Here is a 17,160-nt window from a genome sequence, read left to right on the forward strand (position 1 = left end):
GGAAGCCCTGCCCTGTTCCAGCACACATAGCTTTTTGCGCTGCAGAAAGATGCAAATCCTTAAAAAGGGTCCCAGGCTAAGGCTGATTTTGCTTTGTCAGTGACAACCCACCGTGTGACAGAACACAGGCGTCCAGTGTTCTGTTCAATTGTCATGTTTTGATTGCATCTGTCACACACTGGTAGATCTTCAGGTTGAGGGAGATGATGAGCTTTTAGTTTTCCTTTCCTACAGCTTCCCACCGTCTGCCTCTGCAGGAATGAACTTGTCAACCCAGATGCAAAATGAATGAATGGCTTTTAATCACTTTGATAATGTTAACGTTATTGCTTTGACAGAATAGCAGCAGATACAGTTTGCTGATTCAGCCACTTGTGTAACGATCTAATGGGCTTTTCTGGCTAATGCCATGCTCTAAAAATATACACTGGACTAATAGATGAGCCTCTGCTATACTGAAAAACAGGCTCATTAAGACAATTCCTCTGAAAAGTGGCATTTTTATGACAAGATACTGAAGCATTTAATTACCCTCTATCCTGACAGAGCTGAAAGAAATTAATTAAAGGGGAAAAAAACCCTTTCCAGCAATGTAGCATATCTTGAGGTAGGAAAAGATGCCAACAGTCAGTAGCGTAAAGGGAAATCTGAGAAGTGTGAGGCTGTTTCCCCAGAGGAAACAGTCTGTTGATAGGCCACAGATTGCCCTTCATTTATACGGAACAGAAGGCCGGGGGGTTGTCATTACAGCACAATTAATTTTCCCTGCTCTACTCTGTGCCAGGAGAATATCAGCTGCTGCTAAAGGATGGGAAAGTCAGAGGTTTGGAAAGGCAGGAGAGACCTCGATGATATTTGAGGTAAATGACTTGTTTTCACTGCAGAGTCAGCCTGGATTATCCATCCTTAGGCTCATTCCCTGCTCCCCAAGAGCACGTAAGGAGAGCCAGCAGCTCTGTTCAGGCTGCACCAAGCGCACGGCAGCTGGCCCGGAGCCTTCAGCAGCGCTGGCACACGGGATTGTTGTGCCGGGAAGCAGCGCTGGGTGACTCCGGGCGCAGCCCTGCAGCCAGCTGCCTTGGCACGACCCTGGTGACAGCACTGGAGCGCCCGCGCAGATGGCATTAGCTCAGCGTTGTTGCTGGCCCTGCCATCAGACACACAAACAAACCTTATGCAATCCCTGTCGCTTTTGGGGCAGAGAGCTGCTCCTGCCTTTGCTCCACTTCCTGACAGAGCTGCTTGTGCAGCAACATGGGAAAACAGATCAGAGAAAAGACTTCTAGTTTCTTTTTAAAAATTCAACCAAATAACCCCCCTACTTGTTTTATGATTTCTCTTTTTCCTTCTCAAGTTTTATGGTTTCTCACTCCAGCTCACCACACTGCTGCAGCAGTACCCTTGTTGACACCCAGAGAAGGGTGGAGAGGTAGGAAGAGGGGCTTGAGGAGGACACTGCTAAATCCTGCTTAGGCAGGGCTGGTATCACATGAGAAATCCACAGCCTGTGTTATCCCCACTGTAGCCTCAAGGCACATTTCCTTACAAAGAGTTAACACTTAATCAGGCTAAAGACTGCATGTGAGGGCAGGCTAAGTCAGCAGCCTGGCTGGACTTCCCAGTGGGGCAGGGGTGAAGACAGGCCCACAGTGACCATGAGCAGAGCAGATGGAGTTTTCCATCCCGCGAAGAACAGCTTCACTGGGCACTGAGAAGTCATCAGCTGCTCAGAGCAGTGTCCTTTAGATCTTGCCTTTACAGCAAGTTCCAGACTTAAAAGAATCATGGGCCATGGCCTGTGTGCCGCACACAGATTGGGCCTCCAGCCCACAGTCCTGTCTAGCGGCTCTCCTTCCATTTCTGTCACAGGTACACGTGGGTGACACAACCGGGACAAGAGTCTCACAGAATAGGTGGAACTTCAGCTGCTCGGACAGCCTGTGCCAGCTTGTCCAACAATGAAATGAGGTTGATTATTTTAACCCTTTTCCTTTTGCTATTTCACTGTTGGATCACTGTTCCGAGTCACCAATGTGTGCCTGGCTTCAAACCCCAGTGACAAAGTCACCCTGAGCAGCCCACTGGCATGAGCAGGAGAGCACACAACCTCCAGAGTCAGAGGTTCATTCTACCAAAAGCAGTGAAGCATGTGTTACTCTTTGCATTTCATTCTCGTGTGTGTGCAAAAACTGAGGTTTTTCCATTGTTGGCACAAAAGCACAGCCACACACACGTGTTTAGTTCAATTCTTTCGAGAGTTTCCGTTGTTTTAAATACCGTGGTCCCGGCAAACAAACAGATATCCAAGAACCTCTCTACGAGCCCTAATCAATAGCTGAATTCGAGCCACATCGTTAGAGGGCAGGCGTAGGTATTGGTATCAGCGGGAGATGCGCGGGGTAACAGGACACCGCAAATACTTCAGCCAAGGGCACACCGACACTCCCTGCCATCCCAGCAGACGCCCCTGATCCGCATGCCCCGCTCCGGAGGCACATCTCACCAGGTGGAGCTCACAGCCAATGAGGCATGGGACGAGCGTCTGTGACCGACACTCTGCCCTGGGGACACCGCGGAAGAACAGGTAATTGGCCGCGTGGGTGAGTGTGCTGCTAAAAAGATGGGGAAGCAATGAACTAGATGGTCCCCCTAGTGCTTCCTTGCCTTTGGCTGTCGCTGGGAGGTTGGCACGAGAACGGCCCTGCTCGCTCTCACCCTGCTGCCAGTGGAGCAGAGTAGCTCCGCACCTGCTGCACATTCCTGCCTGACTGGGAAAGGTGACCCTTCCTGCTGCAGCAGCTCCCTCTTTGCCAGAGCCACTCCTCACTAGCACAGCCAACACCTCTGTCCAAGATGTACAACATTTTTATTACTGCAGTTAACAAAAAGCAGCAGCTGTTCAAACAATGTATAGTGGCAAGTGCTAATACTTTGAGGAAACATATCCAACTACAAAATGTTCAGCACATCCCTTCCCTCCATCATAGAGGATAAGAGAAGGACTGAAAACAGCTGAGTGGACATAAAGAGCTCACAAATGCCTTATTAATAAGTGTGTTGGATCTAATGATCTGTGAAACTGAAATGAGATTATTTGGATTTTCTCATTAAACAAGAATAATAGCAAGAGTAACCGGGTAGTAATTAAGAGTGGGCCAATCCAAGGACAAACTGAGTAATAAGGCCAAAAGACTCTTAATTAACACTCTGCTTGTTTGTATCTATGCTTCTACACCCAGAATTTATGAAGAAATTAAAAACAGTGGCTAACGAAACTGCCTGATTTTAACAGCCAGAAAAGAAGCCACTGGCTACCCACACCTGCATGGAGCATTCAGTCTGAAAACTAAGCAATGACTAAACGGTGCTATTTGGGCAGAGCCAGCCCTGAGGAAACAAAAACATGTAGCCAAAATGTTAAACTGTTTTCAAAGGCTCAGCAATTAGCAACCAGCTCCGGGCGAATCTGCAAGGCAGGAGCAGAACAGAAACAATCCATAATCTCAGCCTTTCTCAGGCTTTAACCATCGGCCATCCAACCCCCCAACAAAAGCATCGCTTCTCCTCAAAGCCTGAGAGCAATTCCTAAAGGCTTCAGTGCATAATTTAAAGTGAAACAGCGCATGAATTTTACCTTTTAGGCATTGTTTACATGTAAGTATCAGAAGCTCTTTGGCTCAGGCCAAAGAACAAGACACGTCTGCAGGCTCACAGGGACGGACGGGGCATGAGGGATTAAACATGACAGAATCAGCCTGAGTGGCATTAGGTCAAAAGGTCCCTGGTGTCGAAGCCTGAAGTAATTACTGTTGTGCAAAACCCACTGCTCCCCTTGCCTTCCCTAAGTACTCGTTACTTAAAGGGAAAAGCAGGGACTGGGACTTAACCGCGCAGTACTAAAAGGCTTTCCCAGGGGATTGGATAAAGGAATGCAAAAGGTGAAGACAAACTGCTCCGAGGCCTTGGCACACAGCACTGTCCTCTCGTGGCTTTCCTGGGGAAGCACGATGTGGCCGCACATAATGCTCCAGAGTTACTGAGGCCACGCCACAGCCCAAAGGCACACCACGGACTGCATTTACCAAAGGAACTTAAAATGTCGGGACACAAAGCGTTTATCTCCCTTTAAGAATTCACTTCCACATACTGAATTATTAACATTAGCAAAGAAAGAAAAATAAAAGGGTAATTGAAGGAAGGTATCCTGAAGAAAGGTGTCTTTGTTACAGGAGTTATTGAATCAAGAACAGGAACTGCACCCCTACCTAACACACTCATCATTCTCCGTAGAGAATGGTGCAATTTGAATCTTGCTTTTGTAGCAAATTTGAGCTGTAAAAGAACTATAGGGGGTTTTAAATTAATTTTTTAAAATGACAATGGCTTGTAGACATTTGAAAGATAAAGAGAAAAAAAATACAAACCCAATGCCTGCTCAATTACCCTCAAGGGTAAAGAGGCAGACTATCTCTAACATATGAAAAGCGCTCAGAGTAATTCAAGATTGAGGGAAGAAACATTTGAACAGTAATTAAAAGGGAAAAAACTACTCTACTAAGAAGTTTGGGGTCCTTCTGAGAGGAACTACAACACTGCCACATATAAAACTAATTATCCTAATTTTCTGTTTGACTTGTCCCTCACTGGGCTGCTTGGGCTGTGGCCTTGTATCCATGCAGGGCAGGCCAGGGAACCGTCCCTGTGCTAAAGCTCCTTTCTCTTGGCTTTTCCCCTTTTTATCACAGATCTATGTGGGTCACATAGCAGGGAGGGGAAGAGAATCTCCCAGAAAAGGCATTGGTGGCAGCAGCCTGCTGCTACCGGGACTACAAAAACTTATCTCACGCACAGTTTCCCAGATTTGCTGGGTTGGTGACACCAGCCGGGCATGGAGGGAAAGCTGCTGAAGTGCCAAGCCTCCTGCAGCACGGCCCGAGCTGCGTGACCCACACACCCACTCACTCCTGTGCTGCCTTGAGCCAGCTGCCAGGCAGAGCTGAAGCTGCAGTCGGCATGACAGCAAAGAGCATTTAACAGACACGTGTGCTGACAGGGATCCTCCTCTGCCTCCCCTTCCTGCACCAACGCTAGCCTTGGGTCAGATCTGGTGTCCGCAGGCCGAGCTGCAACTGCAGCTCCACACTGGATTGCAATTCCAGCAGCACCAGGCTGCTACACCAACGTTGCTCAAGGGGTAAACTGCACCCTACATTGCTACCAGGAGAACTTCTGCGTCCCCTCGCTGGGTGGGGGCAAACAGTGATGCCAAAGGTGCCCGTGGAAGGAGAGGAGAAGAGGATCAGGTAACAGCAGACAGCCACACACCTGGTGAACAGGGAACATATCCAAAGTGCACAGATACAGAGTCATTGTTTTTCGTGAGATCTTCACCCCTAGAGCGAGCTGAAGCCTAAATGAACAGGAGTGAGGCTTGGCACTTTCTCCAGCCATGGAACTGGGGGATCTTTAGTAGATCACCAGGATGCACTGGCTTGGAGGGGAAGTGATGGAAAAGACAGCACTCAGACTACATCTAACAGATCAGAGAAAGTTACAAACAACACACAACAGGACTCACATACTCCCTGATGAGATTCTGTGCTTTAATGAGTGCAGGAGTACACAGAGACTAGGGAGCATTAAAAAAAGGCCACTCCTTGAAATACCCAGCACAATCTAAGCCATGGTATTGTGGCCATAAAAATGTGGAGTGATGCCACTGCTGAAGACCTCCAGGACAACTACACCTTAACACTTCTTCACAGCATTTGTATCTTTCCATGAAAAAAAACAGGAAGAGGGAATTTCATAGCGTCTCCCAGCTCACAGGACAGGAAATTAAGACTGAAAATACACCACATTGCGTGCTCATACCTACTCTGTAGTCTGATGCTAATACAGCTTTCTTTCACTTTTAACACATTTTTAACACAAATGTTTAAGGATTAAAAGTCAGGATGCTTAGAGAAAGGTTTATTACTCAGGGTGTTGTGCCTAATAAAAGTTATGCATTTTAACACTGGCTGGCACACATGAAACATGTTCTAGGGTTGTTTTTAAGCAAAAATTCTCGCTAATTTGCATGGGTCTGGGAGATGGAGCTTTGTGCAATCCACAGTGTCCCTTGTGGAAGTTCCCATGCAGGCTGCTGAACCAAATCCAGTAATGTGTCTGTGGAAACACCCCTCTAAATCAGCACTTCAGCACATCTGCTTTACTGTTGGTGCTGACTCTTGCATGACCCAACTCTGCAGCTCTCCAAAACTGCTGCTCAGTTCCTCGTGCTTCCAGAGTGAGCCACTGCAAAAACATCAGAGTGGAGTCCAGTGCATATACTGTTATATTCAGTACTGCCAGGTAAACCTCATGTTCACCATCCCAAATGCCATTTCACTTGACCTTCACTGCAGAGTAAGTGATGGGGCAGAACCCTCCAGTTTAACCTGGCTGTTGGTGGCACACTGGAGCAAAAACTGTGAGCTTGTACAGGACAGTGGAAGGAATAATCCCAGCCTAAACTGCCATCTACATAAACAGTCCTGAACTGCTGTGTGCCGTGGGATTATCCATCAATGTGAGGCACTGCAGCCAAGGCCTGTGTTTTGTTAGACCGTATCTATCATCGGTAGCTGCAGTGTGACATTTCCGATTACAGCTGCTTTCAGAGGAGCTTTGCAATTTTGTTGGGCAGACAAACCTAATTGCTGTTTAATACCAAACAACGCTGCAGCAGAACATGATTGCTTTGCTTAAATAACATTGTTCCATTAAACTGCTCCGATTTAACCCTATTAGTTGGAGCTCTGAATCAGAAGCAAGGCTGGCAGGAATCATTCCATGAAACAGAATTTCGTACTCAACTGATTTGCAGCTCTCAGTTTTCTTAAACAGCTGCAGAAGGGACTGATCTCTGCTAAGAAGGGAGACACAATTTCCAGAGATCACTGAAGCATAGGCTTTACCTATGCTTTAAGGAAAACCTGTGTATTTGGCAGCCTAACTGAGGGGATTACTGTGCAGGAATTTACCACAGAATTTGTAAGTGAAGAAGTTTCAAATCTGAGGACTGTACAACAGGGCCAAGCTCCTAAATTTTCCTGCTTTTTATGTCTTCCTTTCCTACATCCAAAGTTGCCATACACAGAAAGACAACCTGACAGCAGGAGACCAGATCATGATCTGCTCTGAGCTGACAGGAGCATTGAGTTATGTGCCCCACAAGAGCACAGTGATGTAGACACATCTCAGAGACAAAGCTGGCTCCATTTCCCTGCTGTTCCTTTAAGGAAGGAGGGTCCAGCCCACTCCCCACTCTGAGCAGGAAGAGGTTGGGGAATGGTTCCCTCCACTTTAAGCCGTGTACATACATCAGTGCAAAAAGGGATTATTGTAGCTGCCCGCTGTTGCCCACCAAGGGCCACACTCTGGGATCCTGTGGCAGGAGTCAGTGCCAAGGTCTGTGTCCCCAAAAGCATCTGTGAACTGCCTCCATGCTCAGCTCTGCACCACTCCCCACAAAGGCTGTTGATGTATAAACACCCAGCTCTGTTTAAAGTGCAACTATCACAGGCTCACAGGCAGAACATGAGACTGGGATCCAGGACCTCAGAGCTGGTGCCAAACTCTCCTACTGCCCCAAGCAAACTCTTTCACTGCTTTATGCTTCTGTCACCCTGCAAAGCTGGGGGTATCTACTCTGTTATCACACAAACCACTGAATTTATGGGTCAAAACTACTACATAAGAGTAGTAGTTTTCTACTATTAGTAGTAGTTTTTGGATGTCAGTGAAATGGTGTTTCTGCAGCATCACATTTGCAACACTCACATTTGGTGAATTCCAGAAAACTAAACATTCTCCAGAAACTGACTATTCCCAGGTCATTACACAACACTCACAAAGAATTTGGGAGCACTGAAACCGTCAACTCCTTGCACATTACAGGAATGTTATTTGTTAGTAAGGGCTTTATTTGCTAATCATATATTATTTTGAGATCCTAGCTTGATTAAGACTACCTAAATACTGTTTCAAAATATTTTTCTTGTAGTTCTTGTCAGATACAGTACTGAAAATAACAGAATAATAAACCAAAAGAGAATCCAGACCTGAATCTACTGTTGAAGAACGTTATCAGGAATAACTACCTAAGTGATGTGTAAGGAGATGTGTGTAGCATGAGTTTGAGGTGGAAATGGAATACCCACTATAAGAGATAGATATTGCTCCATCAGCAGTTTCTGAGAATTTATCAATTTATAGCCCTAGTTTTGCCAAGGCCAGCAGAGCTGAGCAAGATGGTGAAAGGAATGAGAGACTTGTCTTTACAAACAAGCTCTGGGCCTGCTGGTTCATGAAATTAGCACTGAGAGATAAAAAGAAACAATGAGAAGGGTTCCATTGACTGATGAATAGAAAGAGATTTGTCTCTACAGACAAACTGTAGGTCTGCTGATAAATTAAATTGGATATTGAGAGATGAAAGAAACAATGGGAAAACCATAAAATTCAATAAGAACTGAAAAAAAAGGTAGTTATACATTAGAAGGGAACCTTAGGTATTAGGCATTCCGGGCAGTCTGTACCTCTCGAGTACCTCAGCCGATGGGGAAAGAGAGAGGGAAATGTGGCTGAGAAATTAGGATAAAAAGGAGGCTGCACCCTCCAAAAATTTGAGAGACCCCAGGGGAAATGCCCCATGGCATCTCCCTTTATTTGAATGAAGTAACAGGACTCCCCTGTCTCCTTTTTGGACATAAACCTCTGGTGTCTGTGGATTAATTTTCCTGACAACGGGATGGACTTTAAAAAAACAAAGGCATATACTATAGTTTTTCTCTAACAACAAAGCAACAGGGGAAAAAAAACTCATGAGGAAACAATTTCTTTTATAGCCTGTATTTCACAACAGCTTTCAGTGTGCCCCTGTGTCCACTAACATATTGTACTGAAAAATGTTTCCATCCCCTTTCTTGCAAATCTCAAATGCCTTCACCATCAGAACTGGTCCTCTGAGATTTGGATCCTTCCCAAGTTCATTTAACCGATTAATTTTTAATGGCTGTGACTGGTTTCTTCACCCAGTCAGACAGCAGCTTCTACAGTTCAAAACACCAGTCACCCTCTTCCCACTCTGGCATAACACAGGAGTCGGGATCTACGGAAATTATTCATCTGCATCAGAAAGAACTTGAAGGAGCTGTAAAAGAGATTGATCCCTGACAGCTGCACTAAACTTGAAAGCCCCTTCCTGGCTCAGAAGGAGAATTCTGACCTGAAAAGGGGTCTTGAGTGAGCAGCCTCAAAGGGAATAAGATATCAGCCTGTAAAACCAGCAGTCACGAGAAAACTCAGGTGATCTTTTAATGTAGGTACACCTCTAGCCTCAGGCACAGCCAACATCATTACTTGCCACCCAGTATTTCAGCTCAGGGGTTGAGCTAGCAGGCTGTGCTTCACTTCCTTTGCCCTAAACACTGAGCAAGCCTCCAGAAAGGGGCTGCCAGTCCTTCTCTAATCGCCAGGCCCTGTAGCACAATGTACAACGTGTAGTTTATCCTCACATCCAATACGTATTGCCATGCCATTAATAGTATCCTTTCTTATCGATTCGGCTCCAGTTACGGCTGCGTCTGTGCCGGGTAACATCTCTACTACACCCTGTGGCGAGAGGAAAGCACTCACAACTAATCAGCAACACTGCTCATTACAAAGTTTATAGATTTCTAACCAGACGTAAAATTCATCCTGAAAGCAGGAGAGGGGGTAGAGAAGAAGAGGGAAGCCTTCATTTAACCAATTGCAGCTTTGTCCAGAAACCCTTGGAAGCAAGAAAAGGACATTTCACGGACATACCAATAGCACAGCAAACGCTGTGGAAGCATTTCCTGCTGCCAAGATATGTGCTGGCGAAGGAGGGAGGTTACCAGGGCACAGCCACGTATTGTCATGCAAATGTGCCGAGTTACTGAAGGGACTTCCCAGCAACAGCCGCATTTTTTCACGAGTTTGATCCCAGCATTGAAAGGGGAACAAAACAACTGCATGAACGTGAAGCAGCATTAGCCTAAGCCAGAATCACCGGCCATCCCAGAGCCCGGCGAGTACCGAACCTGCCCTCGGTGAATTCCATAGGCTCTACTGCTCTTTATTGAAATGGGAACGGGGAAAGAAACGGGCCCTTGAGCCCCGAGAAACACGTGAGGTGCTTTTTAACGACGTTGTGTTTCATGATCTGTAAGTGACACTGAAAACAGTGGGAGAAAGTGACACACAAACCATCACTGCGAAAAAAACCGTGCACTTTTCGTTCACTTTTTGCTGCTCGGTATTAACTTGCAAGCAATGATTTTGAGCTGAAAATGCATCTGGGAACAAGCTGTTTTTCAGAAAAAACAAAGCAGAGCTCTACATTTATAAATCCAAATAGTTTCTTGCCTTTTCTGATTGTCATTACTAGAGGTTGGTTTACTTTTTTTGCCCCCTTTTCAGCTAAAAAAATGAATGGTTTCCAGCAGTGGCAATGACTTAACAGCAGAATAATTGGTGTTTAAGTTTCCTTACTTGAAATAAATTACTAAGGTTTTTTTTCATTTTTACAGAGGTACCTGTAAACAGGAACTGTCAATTAGAAAAATTCAGAGGTAAAAGATGGTTTATTTGCCTCCACAACTGAACCAGTCACACACCACCAAAGCCTTCAGAATAAAGAGATACCTAGCAATAAGAGAGTCCTCTGGCCATGACTGAATCAAAGCTTTCCCTTAAATCCCTGTCAAGGTTAATCCTTTTCATACTTAACAGTCACCTTTCAAATGCTTTCCTAGAAATAGAGGTAGAAACTGCACATGGCATCTTTTCATTTAACCAAAGACCTTTCTTGGACTTACCATTCCAGGTCGAAGTGAAGAAAACATGAAGTTGTGTTCACACATTTCAGCACTGCCCTAGCTCACCCTAATCAGGGTAGGCTAAACTCATGTTACCTAAAGGAAGGGAAGAAAATGGGCTTGACTGATTTGCAAAAAGAGGGTAAATTCCTTAACAAAAACTTTGACACATATCCAGAGGTGCCAGGGCAAACAGTGCACAGAAACTTGGGGGAGCACAGGGAGAAGGGCCAGGAAAGGCAAGAGAGGGAAGCCCTTCATACTCCCGAGAAAAAACATGGATTAGAAGGAAATATGTGGAATTAGAAAAATTGATTATTTAAAAAAATAAACTTTTCTAGTCCATGAAATAATGGATTAGAGAAATCTGTGTGGAAAAAAACACCTAGAGCCTGAAGAATGCCCATGAGCCATCTCCCTGTGCCCCATCCACTGCAGAACTCAATTCCCTAGACCTAAGGAAACCATTTCTCTCCTTACCACCCTCAGCATTCCAGCAGTGACTGCAAGAACCAGGGTTTCTTCTTAAAACCCTAGGACAAGCCTTCCCAGGGGACAGCAGGCAACTCTGGGCCTCTGCCAGAGGAAAGGGTGCCTCAGCAGCCAGCCTCAAACCCAGCTGTTGATGAGCCAAAGGGAAGCAGGCTCTGCTGTGCACCCCAGAGCCCTGGAAGAGCTGGAGAGCTGGCAAGGACTTAAGCCCTTTAGTGCGAGGTTTTTGTGAACCAAGCCTGCCACAAGATTGCCACCAGAGCAAGCCTGGTGTGGAGCAGCAGTGGCCCTGTGGCTGCTCCTCTCTGGAGAAGGGCCAAGCGAGATCGCAGTGGGGGAAGCTGAGAGCTCCTTTCTGATGCATGCCCCTGCACAAAGCAGGGAAAAACTCACACTGGGATAGGGAAAAAATAAAATAATCATCGTCCAGATTTGTAGCAGCTGGGAGAGCAAAAAGTGCCCCAGGAGGAAAAGGCAATACTGGAAATTTGTAGAAGGCTGCTGAGAATAAGGCAAACCCAGCATCTTCTGAAGGTTAAATCAAGGCAAGGAAGCCTTGGAAGAGATGTGACAGTGACAGGAGAAAGCAAGAGAGCAGTGGGGCCCAAAGCCTGAGAACACCCATAGTGCTAAGGGAGAGGGAAGCCAGAGTGGTGCCTGGAGATAACCATGGGGCAGGGACAGCTTGTGATAGCTCTTAAAGAATTATATTTCAGCAACTACTTGCAGGTCTGGTTTTTATCTCCAGTATCACATCTCTCCAGACAAGGGAAGTCACAGTACATTTACACAGGGCAGCAAGAAAGACTCCACTAACTCTCCTGGGCAGCTGGATCCCCAGTCCTGAGCTGCCCGGGGCAGTCCTGGTGCTCAGAGCATGGCAGAAAACTTAGCAGACCTGAGTTTCACTCTCATCCAGGCACAGCCCTTTTACCACAAATGATGAACTTACCTGATGCTTCCAAGTGACCATGTTCCTCCCAGAGCACATCCCTCTGACACACTGCTCTGTTTCATGGGTTCCAGGGGTCTGCCCCCAGGGACGATTTACCCCTGCCAGTGCTTGGCCCCAACTTTTCCCACAGCAGCTGGGGTTGCCCTGGGGCAAGTGAGCTCAGCTCCTGCTGTGCCTGTTCTGGTAATCCAAAGGGTAAGGGATGGACAATCCCTGGGCTGCAGCAACAGCACCAGCAGGTCAAGGCAGGGGATGCTGCCCCTCTGCTCCAGTGAGACTGCACCTGGAGCACTGCATCCAGCTCCAGGGTCCCCAGCATAAAATGAATGTGGAACTTCTGGAGCAAATCCAGAGGGCCACAAAGCTGGTAAGGAGGTCTGGAGCATCTCCCCCTATGCAGACAGGATGAGACGGGGTTTTTCAGTCTGGGGAAGAGGCTGCATGCAAACCTCACAGCAACCTTCCAGTATATGAAGGGGGCCTACAGAGAAGCTGGAGAGGGACTCTTTGTCAGGAGCTGTAGTGACAGGACAAGGAGTAATGGGTTCAAACCAAGAGGGGAAGTTTAGGTTAGGTATTAGGAACAAATTCTTTGCTGTGAGGGTGGTGAGGTGCAGGAACAGGTGGCCCAGGGAGGTTCTGGCTGTCCCATCCCTGGAAGCATTCAAGACCAGGTTGGATGGGCTCTGAGGAGCCCCTGCCCATGGCAGAGGGTTGGAACTGGTTGATCTTTCATGTCCCTTTCAATACAGGCCATTCTGATTTCATGATTAATCCTACTGAGGACAACTTACCTAAGCAAGCCTGTAGGATTTACAGGAAATACAGAATCTTTAGCAACACAAGCAGTAGAACTCCGAGCATAACAGCACGACCGCAACACCATTACCATTCCTCAACAAGAGACATGGTGCACCTCTTTTTCCATCCTCAGGAGCACCTCCAGCTCCAGTGAGCTCCAAGCTCCCAAAGCCCCCGGAGCAGCTGGCCGCGCTGAAACCCTTCCTGCTCCCTGGCCGAGCGGCGGCCCCGCAGGTGGCGCTGCTCGGCACACGGAAGGGGCAGCACTCTCGGCTCCAAGCGCCACCTCCCGGCCACTTTCCCTATTTCCACACAGGTATTTGGGAACAAGGAGCGGGGAAGGCCACCCTGGCTGCTCGAACGGGAGGATGGGAGTTACTCGTACCACACAGCAGCGCTTCAAGAGTGCAACTGGAATGCTGCACCTACAAAAATGACATGGCTCAGATGAATTTACTCAACTTTTAAAGATTATGAAAGTAATGCACCCACACTTAGAAGCAAGTCACAACAACTCAGACTAACTCTATGTAATTTTCTCCTAGAAAAGGAGCAAGCTGTCACTGTTTTCCCTGTGTCTTCAGACGAAAGGGGTCTTCAGGTTAAAGCTATTAGAAACCTGGAGGCACAACCTTGGCAAGCGACTCTGCAATAGCACCAGCCCTTTGGGTTTACGGATAACTACACCAGCAACGACACAACATCTGAGAAGAGCTAAACTGCTGTCTGTACTTACCCAAATCCCAATGATTGTTCTTAAAATCACTTAAAAATGACAGCAAGTTACTGCCAGGAACTGGCTGAGGTCTGCTTAAGCTTCCTGCACAAGCAACAGGTCCACACAACCTAGGATGAATTAATTAACCTCTCCAATTTTACCCTCTCCAATTAACCCCTCACCTCCTGCATAATCCCTTCTGCAATTTCTAAATTTCCAAATCTTCCTGCTGTCACTGCTTTCTCTCCCAGTTCTTCTGCAGGACACCAGAGGCATGGCCCCACATGAATGAAATGCATTTGCAGTGAATGACCAGGGCACTTTAACTCAAGGCTCTCAGATCATAAAAAACCAAACCAGTCTGAGCACAGACACCAATGTCCAGCTGGTGCAGCACTGCAACAACCATCACCCAGATCTGATACTGCAGGACAGCAATATGGAAACCACAGCCACAAGCCTGCCCCACCTGGAAAAATTCCCATTTACATGCAGCTTCCTGAAACAAGCAGAAGCTTCTAATACACCAACCATTTAGAGACAACACAAACTCAGGTAACGAAAATTTATTCTTTCAGTAAGTCACAGCCAGCTCTTATGCGACCAGGGCAGAAGCTGTTGATGATTCACTAAAAAGAGAGAAGAGAGACAAAAGAGAAGTATTAATAGCAGAAACTATTTGTCAAAAACACAGCTTCAGTTAAAAGTTTTAACTATCACTCCTGAGCTAAATCACTGCTTAAAAATTTTTATGGCCAAAGATTTCACTTGTACTTTTACAATACAAATCTTAGGGTAACAGCACAAACCCATGTATTTATAAACCTGACTAGCTGCACTCGAGTCTCCTTAGAGAAACAAGGCTAATCCCAACATCTACAGGAATTCTCTGGTGGTTACCTCTCATAGAGAAAAGCTACAGTAACTTCCTTTTTGCCACAGCTATTAAGCCATTTCTCAGTACGTTTTGAAAGTGACATGAACGATAAAGGTATCTGAGAACCAAGACCACAGCTTAAAGTGTTGTAAAAATTGTCTGGTAGTGACTTCATTTGTTGTGACCATGATTTTTATCCAAGAGTTTTAACAGTCACTTTAACAGTCCTAACACTAGCAGTAAGTTTCATTAGTTTATCAGTTGAATTAATCAGTAATTATGTATGAAAATACCTCTTCTCTGCTGCCTAGATTACCTACACACCAATCACAATGCACTCTTCACCCTCTGAATAACAGCCCCAGCAGAGCTTGTAAGACCATGCAGTCTTCAGTGCCGAGAGGAATGCAGGAGAAGACTTACTACTTCCAGTTGGGCGGCAGCACTCTCTTGGTTTTGTAGTAGCGAGCCAACCTATGGATCCTGCTCTCAATCAGAATCAGGCGGAATTTGGCATCTTTGTCCTTGAAAACAAAGTTACATTACGACCCCAACGTTACAACCACTTGGACTTGTCAATGTAGAATTCAGATGAGTTTCAGTAAAGCAGATAATCCACAGCTACTGCTCAAAACTTCCCATTTCCATCACCAAAGCTTCAGTAAAATCAGAGCAGGACCAGAAATACATGGTTTAAACATTGCTTTTAAAATCCTTTTCACAAAGACCATTCTCCTTGATCAAAATGCCTCCCCAACCTCCTAAGTTTATTCTAAGGAGGGCTAACAGGAAGCACACAAAGAGTCTTTGCTTTGTCAAGCTGTAAACGAGCTACTGTGTAATTCAAAAACATAAGACACTGAGTTACCTAATTAAAGGAGCACTCACCTTTCTGTTTCTCTCAAGATGCTTACGAACAGCAACTGCTTTCTTGATCAAGTGATAAAGATCCTCTGGGAGGTCTGGGGCCAGTCCCTTGGATTTAAGGATTCTCAGAATCTTGTTGCCAGTTACAAAGCGAACCTGGGCAACACCGTGGGAATCCCTCAGGATCACACCTGAAACAAACATTTACATGTTACACTGAAAAAAAAAAACATACACCAACAAGTCTTGTGAAACTGACCTTACAGTTACAAGCTATCCAAAAGAAAGGCCTTCTTCAAGTTAAAAACCTTTTTAGTGGCAACTGAAGAAATGGTGGACATAAGTGAGCAAAATACAACTTACAGAAGCTGAAACACGTTATCTGGTAACACTTAAAAGACAACTGACTCCCCCATCGTGCTCAGGCAGGTAACACATTAGGTGCTACCACACTACTGGAAAATTCTCAACAGGACTCATTAACGCTATGTATTCAATCACTATATGGATCCCTCTAGAAAGAATTATTATTGCTTTCAGGACTGCAATAATAAAAATAATTGTTTACACAGCACCTAATTACACTGCATACATAGCTCATGACCATATAAAGCTGTGTCATGCAAACACTTCAGCTCTGCAAGGGCCCAAACCCTAGAACCAGTCCATAATGCAGCGGCAGTGCCTGGCTCAGTAAACCCTAAGCACAGGGCTGCTGGCACTGGAAAATTTCCTCCAGGAATTTCCCTATAACACCTCTAAGCAGCCATTCCTAAGGACAGGCTATAAGGTTATACAAATGCTTTAAGTCTTCCACTTGAAAAGAAACCCCAATACCAACCACCTCAGCAAAGATGCTTCTTGCAAGTACAACACATACAATGTCCCAGTGTTGGACTTGCTGATCCCTGGGGGTCCCTCCCAGCTCAGGATATTATCCTAGGACTCTCAGTGGTATCCACAGTGAACACAGGTACACCAGAAATGCTGTGTTCTGTTAGCAGGTTATTTAATATAGACTGAAAGAACAATTACAATATTACAGTTAGAAAAACGTGGGTTTGTCCCCATTCAGGAGTGGTTTATAACCCTTACCAATCTGGGAGGGAGTCAGGCCTTTTTTAGCCAACTTGTAGATCTGTTCCTTTACATCATCAGAAGTAAGTTTCAGCCACTAAAGAAAATTAGAAAAAAAAAAAAAGCCAAACTGATTAACACTGCTTAATACAGAGGCACAGGCTAGCTACTGAAAACTTTCAATAAATGGTAGAAACAGATGCTTTGCAATGCTTAAAAAAACAGTCAAGAACTGAAATTGCACTTTTAATGATACAGAAACTTTTAAACATATAATATACCTGTAGTGATAGCGAAATGTCATGGGGGAAGGCAGAGGTAAAGATGAGAGTCTCCATTTTAAAAACTCCAAGTAAGTTTTTTTAAAAAAGCCTCCGACCAACTGCTTTATCAACATTTCAATTTAACTGCCACACCAGAAGCACAAATCCAATGTTACACACACACACACAAAAAAAAAAAAAAAAAAAAAAAAAAAAAAAAA

General features: G+C 45.5%; 1 protein-coding gene across 1 annotated transcript in view; it reads right to left on the bottom strand.

Moving 5' to 3' along the window:
- Positions 1 to 14,406: 14,406 nt before the first annotated feature.
- The window catches only part of RPS13 (ribosomal protein S13), a 4,556-nt gene continuing 1,802 nt past the window's right edge, over positions 14,407 to 17,160 (bottom strand). Inside the window, exons 3-6 of the mRNA XM_042038678.1 lie at positions 16,695 to 16,773; positions 15,621 to 15,790; positions 15,156 to 15,256; positions 14,407 to 14,484 (exon numbers count right to left, since the gene is read on the bottom strand). Of these exons, the coding sequence (XP_041894612.1) occupies positions 14,451 to 14,484; positions 15,156 to 15,256; positions 15,621 to 15,790; positions 16,695 to 16,773 (384 nt within the window). The 3' untranslated portion in view covers positions 14,407 to 14,450. The remainder of the gene's footprint in view (positions 14,485 to 15,155; positions 15,257 to 15,620; positions 15,791 to 16,694; positions 16,774 to 17,160) is intronic.

Source organism: Corvus kubaryi, unplaced genomic scaffold (assembly GCF_017639235.1).
Source record: "Corvus kubaryi isolate FWS band 111438036 unplaced genomic scaffold, C.kubaryi_AGA036_p1.0 37392, whole genome shotgun sequence".
Taxonomy (NCBI): domain Eukaryota; kingdom Metazoa; phylum Chordata; class Aves; order Passeriformes; family Corvidae; genus Corvus; species Corvus kubaryi.